Source organism: Hyperolius riggenbachi, chromosome 7, assembly GCF_040937935.1.
Source record: "Hyperolius riggenbachi isolate aHypRig1 chromosome 7, aHypRig1.pri, whole genome shotgun sequence".
Lineage (NCBI taxonomy): Eukaryota > Metazoa > Chordata > Amphibia > Anura > Hyperoliidae > Hyperolius > Hyperolius riggenbachi.
The window spans coordinates 28,971,235-28,984,632 of NC_090652.1; the positions used below are offsets into that span (position 1 = coordinate 28,971,235).

Consider the following 13,398-nt stretch of genomic DNA (forward strand, 5'->3'; position numbering starts at 1 on the left):
GTTGGTGGGAGAACACTATCAAAATTCAAAAGAAGGCACAGCAGAGGTTATTCTTCTTGCAACACCTGAAAAAATTTGGTATCCCAAAGAAGCTGCTCATCAGCTTCTACACTGCCACTGTAGAATCCATCCTCTGCTCCTCCATCATCTTCTGGTATGCAGGGACTGTGACGAACATTACGGAAAAGTCGTGCGCTAGCGCCATCGACTTTCGCATGTCGTGCACAGTTCCTGTCAGTCTTGGGTAAATGCACAATAGATGTCAATTTCCCTCTCTCTTACTGAGAGAGGACAGCCCTCCCCCACATCCTGTTCAGGTCAGGAAAGAATTCACACGTGGCTAGCTCCCCTGCCGCAGTGCCGAGAAGCCATTTGGTACATAGCTCATCTTTCCCCAAAAGGAAACCCAGCTCAAACTGGTTGAGATTCAAAATTTCCCTCCAAGCGTATAGCTTCACACAAAGGGAACGTTAACTTATTAATAATTCAAAATAGGTTTGGCACAGCAAGACCAAAATTACATTTCCTGATACCTAGGAAACAGGTCTATAATTCACATGAATTATCATTCTCTAGCTATCAGGAAACAAAAGAGAATCCACTTGATCCAGCCTGCGTAGAGCAAATTCGACAGACTAGGCGTGTATAGACTCATTTAATACAGAGTCGCGTGCTGCTTATGAATATGGTCTCGGATTTGCGTTGCACCCATCTGGGGCGGAATTACACAAACTATTAATAATTGGTACATTCCTTGCTCCAAGTCCGTGGGTGGTAACTTGCCTGCCAGGAGGTAACCCTGCCTCAAACACACCTACTTTCCAGGTAGTGACCGCCCCAAAACTCTGGTCAGTAAAAAGCGTTTGCAAGGAACTCCTCCCAGTTCTTCAATTTCCATCTACCAGGAAGGTCTAGACATGTGCTCAAGGAGAACCGGGCGCATGTTGTGTACAAAGACTTTAACCTGAATGCCTACTTTAAACTGGACTATTTTCTTCATCCTTCAAATGGACTGCTCAGCTAACTAAGTAAGAACTTTCTGATTTTATTCCTTTTTATTTTTAAGCTCTGTGTTTTATATGTTAATAGGTGTATATAACTGTATGTAATGCATTTGTGTTATTAAACGTTTAAAAATCGTTTAGCGGTTATGACCTGTTGCTGAACATACACAATCGTACCTATTCTCCTGAACTCGCTACCCTGTGTTTAATAGAAGTATACATTTATAACCCGTATGCGGGAACCCGGCCCAGATATAACGATCTGACCCAGATTCTTGCATACTGCTAAGGGTTAATATAGCGTTCTCCAAGTCCTAGTATAATTACAGTAGCGGGCTGTGTAACTCGCTTGGTGGCAGATCTTTGAATTGTATGTGTGTGGAGTGATTCGGTTGGTATCAGAACGCTCCCTTCGCGAGTCAGTTCATCAAATTGCGAATGCGGGTTACCCTTCGTGATGAACAAATGACCGTGTAAGAGGATTTCTGACGCTGATCGATTTACCCCATCCGCAGACCGGCCTAGCGGTCTGTGACATTGGTGGCAGCGGTGGGATTTGTGTATGTTCAGAACATCAACGGCAACGTTATTTGATTAACCTGCCAGAACAGATCAAAAATCTGTGGTCAATAACCGGTGCATTACCATTTATATAGACTAAACGTGTAGCACAGAGTTCCCCCCCCCCCAATCTCTTTTCCTATCCTATCTTTTATTTGGCAAAAATGGCTGCAGCAAGATACAAGAAAATGTCAGTGGCGGACCTAGTAAACTTGTGTGAGGAAAAAGGCATTGTGACTTATAGAAAAAAGAAATCGCAATTGATCGAGGACTTGTTGCGACTGAATACCCAGCCGGAGCAGATGCTGGGAGAGCACACTCCTGGTTCAGACGGTGCTGTAACTGGGGCAGAGGAAAGTGAGCGGTTGGAGCAAAGCAACCCACTTCCAGACCCAGAGGAAAACGGTACCGCATCTGAACCGGTCGCTGTAACTGCTGAGGAGCATGGTGGCCGGCAGGAGCCCGCCCATGCCAACCTGTTCTGTGTTCCTGATGCTGGAATGCAACCTGGATTACAAAGGCTGTTGGAGACAAATCCTGAGCTGTACATGCAGATTGTCAGAGAAAACGCTGACAGAGCAGAACGAGACGCTGACCGTTCAGAACGCCAGACGGAACGGGAAGCCTCAGAACGCCAGGCGGAACGGGAAGCCTCTGAACGCCGGTGGCTTGCTGAGAAGGAGGCGGCAGAGAGAGAATCCGCCCGCCGACACGACCTGGAAATGGCCAAACTGCGAGGGCAAGGCCAAAATCCCTCGCAAAGTGCTCCGGAACCCCGGCCCACAGCAGGCCCGTTTGGGACTCCAAAGTTTAAATTCCCAGAAATGGAGAAGGGAACCGACCCGGACACTTATTTACACTCCTTTGAAAAGACTTGTCGTCAGCATCATCTGCCCCAGGAGCAGTGGGCGAGATATCTAACACCCAACTTGCGGGACAAAGCGCTTGAGGCGTTTGTGGACTTACCCGCTGAGAAAGACAATGACTATGAGGCGATAAAAGCTGCAATTATCGCCAAATACCAGTTGACCCCAGAGGTCTATCGCAAAAAGTTTCGCTCCCTGCAGAAAGGCCACACCGACTCTTACACCGACCTGGAGAGTCGCCTGCTGACTGTGTTCAGGCAGTGGTCACGGGGCCTCAAAAAAGACTCTCACCAAGGTCTGGAGGACCTCATCGTGCAGGAGCAGTTGCTGAACTGCTGCACTCCAGATGTCCGGCAGTTTGTCTTGGAGCGGAAGCCTGAATCCGCCAAAGCTGCCGCAGAACTTGCAGACACTTTTGTGGCCACCCGTGTGCCGGACAGCCGCAAACCTCCAGCCCAGAGCTGGAGAGGGGGGAGACCTATGCAACCCAGCTCTCCTCCCCCTGCTAACTGTGGGAATCGGCTCCCACAGCCACAGAGGCCGGATGCTGCGCCTGCTACTCATCCGCCTGATGCCACATATGTTCTGAAGTGTTACCACTGTGGACAGCGAGGACACCTCAAGTCTGCCTGCCCCGAGGTGAGGACGCCGTCTCCAGAGCCTAGCGCAGAAGTGGCTAGCGCATCCTCTACTGCACATGCTTACCTCGTCATGGGAGCAGCAAATCCTCGACTTTCCGGAAATCATCAAGTCGTGGAAGTTAACGACCAGATCGCTGTTGGTTTCCGTGACACAGGCGCAGAGCTTACCTTGGTTCGCTCTCATCTTGTAGCCAGGGAGAATTTCCAGCCTAATGAGTGTGTCACACTTGTGGGAGTTGGTGGCACACACGCACGCATCGCCAAAGCTCGTGTTGTTCTCGATTGGGGAAGGGGCCACCAGTCAAAAGTTGTGGGGGTGACAGATGACATCCCAATGCCTGTGCTGTTGGGCACCGATCTTGGCACCCTACGATCCTTTTATGAACCTGTGATCAACACCCCGGATTGCCAGTCTGGACCCACTCAGGTACTGTACAAGCTTGGGGTGGGACAGAGGGAGGCAGCAAGGGTAATGGTACCTAGCCCTCCTAGGAAAGGAGGCCAGGAAGCGGTACCTGCTTCTAATGGACAGCTGTCTAATCACGGTTTGTCTGATTCTAGACCTGTCACTGTTGTTCCAGATACCTGTGTACATGATGTGAAAAATGAACGTAACTGTGATGTTAATGTTGTACCAGATGTTGCTAATAGATTTCATGCTGAATCTCCTATTACTAAAAATGATTTATGTTTAAGTGTGATTGCCTCTAACCTAAGAGGTAACAGTCTTGTGTTGCCTGGGTCATATCCGTGCTTGGCAGTGGAAGCAGGCCAGGTGTCAGAGCAGGCAGCAGGGGGCCTAGACCTCCCCTCCTGCTATGACAGCCAAAACTGTGTTTTATATGTTAATAGGTGTATATAACTGTATGTAATGCATTTGTGTTATTAAACGTTTAAAAATCGTTTAGCGGTTATGACCTGTTGCTGAACATACACAATCGTACCTATTCTCCTGAACTCGCTACCCTGTGTTTAATAGAAGTATACATTTATAACCCTTATGCGGGAACCCGGCCCAGATATAACGATCTGACCCAGATTCTTGCATACTGCTAAGGGTTAATATAGCGTTCTCCAAGTCCTAGTATAATTACAGTAGCGGGCTGTGTAACTCGCTTGGTGGCAGATCTTTGAATTGTATGTGTGTGGAGTGATTCGGTTGGTATCAGAACGCTCCCTTCGCGAGTCAGTTCATCAAATTGCGAATGCGGGTTACCCTTCGTGATGAACAAATGACCGTGTAAGAGGATTTCTGACGCTGATCGATTTACCCCATCCGCAGACCGGCCTAGCGGTCTGTGACAGGGACAACGGCTAGTGACAAATACAAACTCCAGAGAATAATTCATGCTGTGGAAAAGACTATAGGTTCTCCCTTGCCACCTCTTGATCTCCTCCACACCGCCAGACTGGGGAAGAGGGCCAAAGGGATCTCTCTCGACCCCTCCCATCCAGGCAATTGCTTCTCTGAGTTCTCCCATTGGGTCACCAGTTTAAAGCAATTGCCTCCAGGACCACCAGGCGCAAGTGCACTTTCTTCCCCGAGGCAGTCCTCCTACTGAACTCTAACTCCTGCCGGCACTCTAGCCCTTGGGAAGCAAATCCGCAACCGTCACAAGGTCTGTATCTGCTGCCCACTCTGAACTCTGAACCATGAACTGTATCATGTAACTGTTGCCCAACCTGAACTCTGATCCATAAACTGTATTCATGGACTGTATCTGTTGCCCACCCTGAACCATGAACTGTATCATGTATCACAGACTGTATCTGTTGCCCACTCTGAACTCTGAACCGTGAACTAACACGCAGACCTCTCCCTACACCCTAAATTGACTCACGGATCTGTATATTGTATATCTTGCATTGTATATTGTACAGTATTGTATCTATTGTTTGTACCATGTACATTCTCATTTACTCTCATGTCGACTATGCCTTGTCTTGTCCTGTCTTCTGTCAATGTCATGTGCACCACATACAATTCCGGGTACGTTATCTGGCGTACTTGGCGAAATAAAGATGATTTTGATTATGATTTTTTACATGTGTGGATTAATGTATGCTGCATTTTTCCCATGGGAGGTAAAATTTGCTGAAGTTCATATGTGTGGCTTAATGTATGCTGAATTTCATGTTTGGGTTAAAGTAAGTCATGTCAGAGGTAATATTTGTCACCTTTTCTGTGTTGGAGGTAACCTTTGCCTGCATTTCATGTGTGGGAGGTAATGTTTTCTGCACTGCATTTGTGGGTGGGAAAGTTTGCTGCATTTCATGTGTTGGCTGTAATGTTTGCTGCATTTCATGTGTGGGAGGTAATGCTTGCCGCATTTTACAGTGGAAGGTTATGTTTGACACATTTAATGTGTGGGAGGTAACTTTTGCTGCATTTTATGGACAGGAGGTAACGTTTGCCGCATTTCACGTGCAGGAAGTAATGTTTGATGCATTACATGTGTAGGAGGTAACGTGTGCCACAATTCATGTGTGGAAAACAACATTTTCTGCACTTCATGTGTGGAAGGTAATGTTTGCTACATTTCATGTGTGGGAGGTAACATTTGTAGAATTTCTGTGCGGGAGGTAATGTTTGTTGCATTTCATGTGTGGGAGGAAACTTTTGCCACATTTCATGTGTCGGAGGTAACATCTGCTGCATTCCATGTGTGTTTGTGTGTGTGTGTGTGTGTGGGGGGGGGGGGGTAATGTTTGCAGCCTTTCATGTGTTGGTCGTAACATTTACTGAATTTTATGTGTGGGAGGTAACGTTTGCCGCATTTCATGTGAGGGAGGTAACACTTGTTGCATTTATTTTTAAGGATCATAATAGCTACATTTGATATATTGGGGTTATTGTTGGAGCATTTGCCATTTTGGGGGCTTATGAATACTAAATGGTATGTTAGTGCAAGAAACAAAAGAAACATATTTTGCTGGCCACCTTATTAGGTATGTCTTGCTAGTACTGAGTTGGACCCATTTTTGCCTTCATAACTGCCTTCATGGCATTCCTTAGAGATTTTGGTCCATATTGACATGATAACACCATACAGTTTCTTCAGATTTCTCCACTAGACATCTATGATGCAAATCTCCATTCCCCCATATCATGGGGAGAACACTGCTGTAGTATGTTTTTTTTTTTGGGGGGGGGGGGTAACACTGCCTTATGCTAGGTACCCACTATGAGATTTTCTGGCAGACTTACTGTCAGAATAATTATTTCCAACATGTCCGATCTGATTTCTGAGTGTTTTCCATTTACTTCTATCGGAAATCGATCAGAAATCGTTCGGAAATCAGATCAGACATGTTGAAAATAATCGATTGGACAGTAAATCTGCCCAAAAATCTCATAGTGTGTACTTAGCATTATTATGTGTGTTTTTTTTGTTTTTTTTTACTAAAGGGGGGAAAACTGTCTACATTTAGGCCTCTTTCACACTATTGCTTTGCGTTAAGTTGTGGTACTCTCCCCCACCGCAGTGGCTATTAATGTCAATGACAGGACACAGGGACATAGTACCCGTGGTGGAATGCGATGCGTTGATTGTGCTTCAATTGATACAGACTCTGCAGTGCGTTGCTGAGTGCTACGAGTGGTACCGTGTGACACACAATTGCATTAGTCAATGGCACCATTGCAGTAATGGTGCGGCGCACATGTACATAACAGTATAAGTCGCGTGACGCACTTCCTGTCTGGAAGTGTGCACATAACATAGGGAAGAGATGCAAGTGATGTTTGGGGGGGGGGATGCAAAATATCCTGTTGGCACAGTATGTCGCAGACTACCGGTATGTGCAAGAGACAATCACAATGCACAATGTGTAAAAGTAGCCTTTGGGTCACTTTGCCTACCGTCTTTCCCCGAATATAAGACACTGTCTTATATTCTTTTTGGGGAGAAAATTAGTGCTAGGGCTTATTTTCGGGGGTGGGAGGGGCTAGACGCTGTGTGTATGGGGAGGCTCTTACCGTACCTCCCTTGTGGCTGCGTCCCCCTCCGTTCCTAGTAATTCCTCCGGTGGCGGCGGCAGCGTCATTGTAATTAATCTGTGAGGGCGCCCTTTGACCCTCACGCAGTACGCTAGGTCGGGCTCGGCGCTGGCGCTGGCGCTCTCTACTCTGTCATGTGCGCCTGGCTGATGGGACGCATCAGCCGGGCGCACATGATGACAGGGTAGAGAGCGCCAGCGCCGAGGCCGACCTAGCGTACTGCGTGAGGGTCAAAGGGCGCCCTCACAGATGAATTACAATGCCGCCGCCACCAGAGGAATTACTTGGAACGGAGGGGGACGCAGCCACAAGGGAGGTGCGGTAAGAGACCACACACCTCCCCATACACAAAGCGTCCCCCAGCTAGGTCTTAATTTCGGAGTAGGGCTCATATTTTAAGCACCCTTGAAATATAAGGTAGGCCTTACTTTCGGGGTAGATCTAACTTTAGGGGAAACACGGTAAGTGTGTTTTGGGAGGAAACTCAGGCCTGTTGCCTTTCAGTTACACTGTTACATTACAGCTGGTTCTGCTCACAACCTATTATTGCCATGCCCATTTTTTTTCACCGACACATGCTTTTCATCGCACTCCCTTATTTTTTTTGTGCCCGAGATCTTTCAGGATCCTAGCAACGCCCCTGGTGGAAGCACTCTGTATATTATAGGAGACAGCAGTGGATGTGGACCGGCAGGGTGCAACCCAAATATTAACCAAGAACTGACTTAAAGAGAAACTCCGACCAAGAATATAACTTTATCCCAATCAGTAGCTGATACCCCCTTTTACATGACAAATCTATTGCATTTCACAAACAGACCATCAGGGGGAGCTGTATGACTGATATTGTGGTGAAACCCCTCCCACAAGAAGCTCTGGTACCGCGGTACTCTGGGCAAACTGCCACAATGTAACAAGGTTCACAGACAGGAAATGGCTGTTTACAGCTATCTGTAACAGCCAAAACAGCTAGGAACAGCTACATAACCTGCCCACAGTAAAAATGTCACCATGTAATACATGTCAGAATGTGAATCTGGGAGAGGAAAGATTTTACAATGAGCAAACACTGACTAAATCATTTATACATAATTATTGTAAAAATGAAGCACTTTTTTTATTACATTATTTTCACTGGAGTTCCTCTTTAAGAGGCAGTATCTTCACCACAAATCCTTAGTTGATTTGAGCATATACAGTAACTGAGCTTGTTTCTCACAAAGCAGGCAATGACGGATATAGTGTAAAGAATGTGCCAGTACCACCTTTTTCCAAAGAAAGAAATTACTTATATTTTAATGATTTGTGTTATTTAATAAGACAGAACATAGAACATCTATATTGAGCTTTTCTCCTAGCAGCCTCGAAGCACCAGAGCTGCAGCCACTAGGGTGCGCTCAGTACTCAGTCCAAGCACAAGGACTCCTTACTGAATAGGTGCTGGATTACTGAACAGGAAGACTATATTTCACTTTAGTTGCACCATTCCTTTAATTTCAGACAGACTTACCAAATGGTAGAACTGAAGTTTCTTTTTTTGGTTTGGAGGTCGCAGTTTTACCGTTGCGAGAGCTTAGTTTTTCTGAAAAACACATAAAATACAATCATTTTTACAGCTCTTATACAACTTTGTTGTCATACTTACCTCCCAGGTTCCTGGCAGTGTCACCCTGTGTGCTGTCCCAAGCTGTCCCTATGTATCCTCATCACTGGGTGGACAAGAGAGTATGAAAGACAAGAAAAAACACAACCGAGAGCCCCCAAAAGTGTATTACCAATGGTATGTGGGTTTTTAAAGACAGCGAATAGAATATACTCACAAGTATGGGTTGCCGAGTATAGGCAACCACTATAAGCGCAGATGGGGATGTTAAGCCCGTCCCCACTCAGGCTAAGAAGTCGCTCTCTGTAGTAGAAGAAATAGGGTGATCACACCCTTCCACCAGGTGGATAGAACTTACGAGAAGAAACAGCGGCACCAGCAGGATAAAAATTGGATCATATATAAAAACAATACAATCGAGGGGGGGGGGGGGGGGGGAGGGGGGGTAAGGGTGGACTTACCTCCCTAGAAGTCACAACATAACCACTGTATATGGTATAAAAAAGGTTTTTAATTGGTACTCCGAAAAGACAGTTGCAACGCGTTTCGCAGGACTCAGGCCAGCTTCCTCAGTCAAAATATAAAAAAAGATTAACTGTAATACAAATAAACTCCACCACATCGCTGTAACTCACAAGTTAAAAAAAAAACAGAAACATACAAAATACAAAAATTGTAAAAATATGTATAAAAGGGTTCACAGGAATCCAGCGTTGTCTGCATCTAATGTCTACCCTCTCAAGAAGCAGACCAAGCGATAGACTGAGAAAAATGGCATATGCTTGTGTCCATGCACTTGCATAAGCCTATTTGCATATATATATATATATATATATATATACACACGTACGCCCCCTTATATCTACACATAAAGGGTTAAATATTATACATAAATAAATATACATATAAAATATACCGGTACATATAAAACAGCAGATTCAGCAACCACAAAATATATGTATGTGAAGGAGTGCCAGAAAGGCATTCTATGTAGGGATGCAATGCAGCCTGTATATTGTCTGTATGGAAGCAATAGTTGTATGCCTTATAGATAGTGAACAGCCAATTAGAATATATGAAGCAGTGTCAAAAAAGCATTTTGTACAGGAGTATACCGTAATCTGGATATTGTTTTCATTGAACTTTTGTAGAATTTTATTCCAGGTTTTTTTTATTGACTTTTTGTCTAATGGTTATGATTATATTCAATAATAGTTATTATAATTATATTCAATAATTATTGAATACAAGGTTCAGACAAGACTAATATAAAAATATAGGATATAAATCTATGGACAAACACATTCAGATGGACAACTTTTACAGCAATGATTGACTCTTACCTAGCCCTGCAAAAAAAGTGATAGTAAAATGTAAAATGTATGTTGTGAACAACATTGGTGAACTTATGGGAAATATATACAATTATTGTCTCAATGAAAACAATATCCAGATTACGGTATACTCCTGTACAAAATCCTTTTTTGACACTGCTTCATATATTCTAATTGACTATCTTTAAGGCATACAACTATTGCTTCCATACAGACAATATACAGGCTGCATTGCATCCCTACATAGAATGCCTTTCTGGCACTCCTTCACATACATATATTTTGTGGTTACTGAATCTGCTGTTTTATATGTATATTTATTTATGTATTATATTTAACCCTTTATGTGTAGATATAAGGGGGCGTATGTGTGTGTATATATATATATATATATATATATGCAAATAGGCTTATGCAAGTGCATGGACACAAGCATATGCCATTTTTCTCAGTCTATCGCTTGGTCTGCTTCTTGAGAGGGTAGACATTGGATGCAGACAAAGCTGGATTCCTGTGAACCCTTTTATACATATTTTTACAATTTTTGTATTTTGTAGGTTTCTGGGTTTTTTTTAACTTGTGAGTTACAGCGATGTGGTGGTGTTTATTTGTATTACAGTTACTCCTTTTTATATTTTGCCTGAGGAAGCGAGCTTGAATCCCGCGAAATGCGTTGCAACTGTCTTTTTGGAGTACCAATTAAAAACCTTTTTTATACCATATACAGTGGTTATGTTGTGACTTCTAGGGAGGTAAGTCCACCCTTACCCCTCTCCCCCCCGATTTTATTGTTTTTATATATGATCCAATTTTTATCCTGCTGGCGCCTCTGTTTCTTCTCATAAGGACAAGAGAGTATGTATGGCCATGCTTGTACATGAACAACAGATTGCCCAGCAGATCCAGTGCATATGTGGATTTACATTTCTAACAGGCAATGGTTAGTGCTGCCAAATCAGTACAGCTCCCATTTGGTTACCCGCGGTGTGGCTCTATCCATGGTTATCCTGGCCATCTCAGTCATCCACTGATCTACACTTTTGCGGTTTCATTTGCCTGTGACCTTGACTATACTTGAAACCACCATGCTCCGACCTTGGCTTGTAACCTCAATTACATTTTTCACTGTCTTTTTAATTTTTTTTTTTTTGTACACTGCAGTGCCACTTTTTTTTACCCCTTGAAAGCAGAGTGGTGCAGGAAGTGCACAATATTTACTTCACTTTCACAACTAGGATCTGCTCTCTTCTTCCACCGAGTGATGCTGTAATATCGACATCATGCTTCGAGTTCGGATCAAATGTCATAGCATGTGATCAGGACCTGGAGGATGATGTTGGCATTTCAGTGCCTCTCGGTGGTGGAAGAGGAGAGCCAAACCTACAAGAAGAGAGCCAAGCCTGCATCCAGAGCAGGTAAATATGAAGTGCTCCCTCTGCATTAGTTTGCATTAGCCACCCTAATGCTACATACACACTTGAAAGATAAATGAAAGATATCAGACCAATTTTACCACCTTCCATGTAGTATGACAGCCATACTCTACACCAGGGGTCTCAAACTTGCCATTTGCGGCCCTCGATACAATATTTTGTGGCCCACGCCGGCAAAAGCTTCCTTATAGTTCGCTTCAGTGCTCCCAAGTAATCCGCCACATCCCCGCCCCTAAACGAGGGCTGCAGAGCTCCCAAATGGCCCGGGGGGCAATCCGCCGGCATTTCCTGGAAGGGGCAGAGCTTTCAGCTTCAGCTCTGCCCCTCCTGACGTCAATCGCCGCACGGATCGCCGCCTCTCCCCGCCCCTCTCTGTGAAGGAAGAGTGAGAGGGGCAGGCAGAGGCGGCGATGCGCCGTGATTGACGTCAGGAGGGGCAGAGCTGAAGCTGAAAGGTCTGGCTACCAAGCACTAGACCTGGGTTCGATTCCCGGCCAAGGTATGTAAGCTGGCTTTTGAAATCCTACAATTCTCTGGAAGACGGGGAGTGTGTGTGTGTGTGTGTGTGGGGGGGGGGGTGCTACTGATTGTGAAGTCCCTTATGCGGCCCAGCCTCATCCTGGCTTTGCCTCCTGCGGCCCCCAGGTACATTGAGTTTGAGACCCCTGCTCTGCACAGTCTATTTTATGGAGCTGAACTCCCCATCAGATAGAAATCTTTGCAAGATGCTGCACACAAAGATGCTGTACACATTCAAAAGATCAGTATCTGCAAAAGATCTGTTCCTGCAAAAGATCAGTTCCTGCAAAAGGCATTCACAGTCTATGATATCTGCAGATCATCATACACACCTTGTTTAACAGACATTCATCTGCAGATAATCTGCAGATCAGATCCACCAGGATGGATTTTCAGATCTGCAGATGATTGTCAGATATGCAGATGAAGGGCCTGATTCACAAAGCGGTGCTAACAGTTAGCACCGTGGTGAAAAGCCCTTTATCACGCCTAAACTCTGTTTAGGCATGATAAGTTTAGGTGTGATACGTTTAGGTGTGATAAGTTTAGGCATGATAAGTTTAGGTGTGATAAGTTTTTAGGCGTGATAAGTTTAAGCACCAACTGGGTTAGCACCGCAGTGCACAGCTGATCAAAAGTTTTGCGCTAGCAAAGTCTGGTGCACTTCGCATAGAGTTTAATGGCGCTGCTTTGCGTGCGGGACTTTGCGCGCGTAATAAACTTATCTAAACTTAGCATGCCTAAACTTATCACACCTAAACTTATCATGCCTAAACTTATCACGCCTAAACTTATCATGCCTAAACTGAGTTTAGGCATGATAAAAATGGTTATCACGCCTAAAGTCTTTAACTGGGTTATCACCGCTTTGTGAATCGAGCCCGAAGTCTGTTGAACAAGGTGTGTATGATGATCTGCAGATCTCATAGACTATGAATGCATTTTGCAAGGACGGATCTTTTGCAGGAACAGATCTTTTGCAGATACTGATCTGTTGCATGTGTACAGAATCTTGTGTGTACAGCATCTTTGTGTGCAGCATCTTGCAAAGGTTTTTATCTGATGGGGAGTTCAGCTCCATAGAAAAGACTGTGTAGAGTATGGCTCTCATACTACATGGAAGGGGGTAAAATTGGTCTGTGATCTTTCATTTATCTTTCAAGTGTGTACACACCATAAGTTATCTAAAACAAGGTAAATCAGGGAGGGCAGTTAAAAAGTTAAGCCCGATATTTGCATACCCCGACTTCGGCTGTTGACCTTGACTATACCTGATGTCTACGTACCTTTAGCCTTGCAATAGACAAATATATGCGTGCTGCGTGTTACAACCAGGACTAAAGGATATTATTTACAAAGTGAATCAGTTCTCCAATGCCAGTGTCAGACAATGAAAGAAGGAAAGGTAGCATCCAGTGCAGCTCTCTCAGCGGTGGG

The 13,398-nt window shown here is 44.7% G+C and overlaps 1 protein-coding gene across 4 annotated transcripts in view; it reads right to left on the reverse strand.

Annotated features, from left to right (window-relative positions):
* LOC137524204 (uncharacterized) overlaps window positions 1–13,398 on the reverse strand; it is a 624,050-nt gene that overhangs the window by 355,747 nt on the left and 254,905 nt on the right. For all 4 annotated transcript variants that reach the window (XM_068243802.1, XM_068243801.1, XM_068243800.1 and 1 more), the window contains one exon: window positions 8,583–8,654. In XM_068243802.1, coding sequence (XP_068099903.1) covers window positions 8,583–8,654 — 72 coding nt within the window. The remainder of the gene's footprint in view (window positions 1–8,582; window positions 8,655–13,398) is intronic.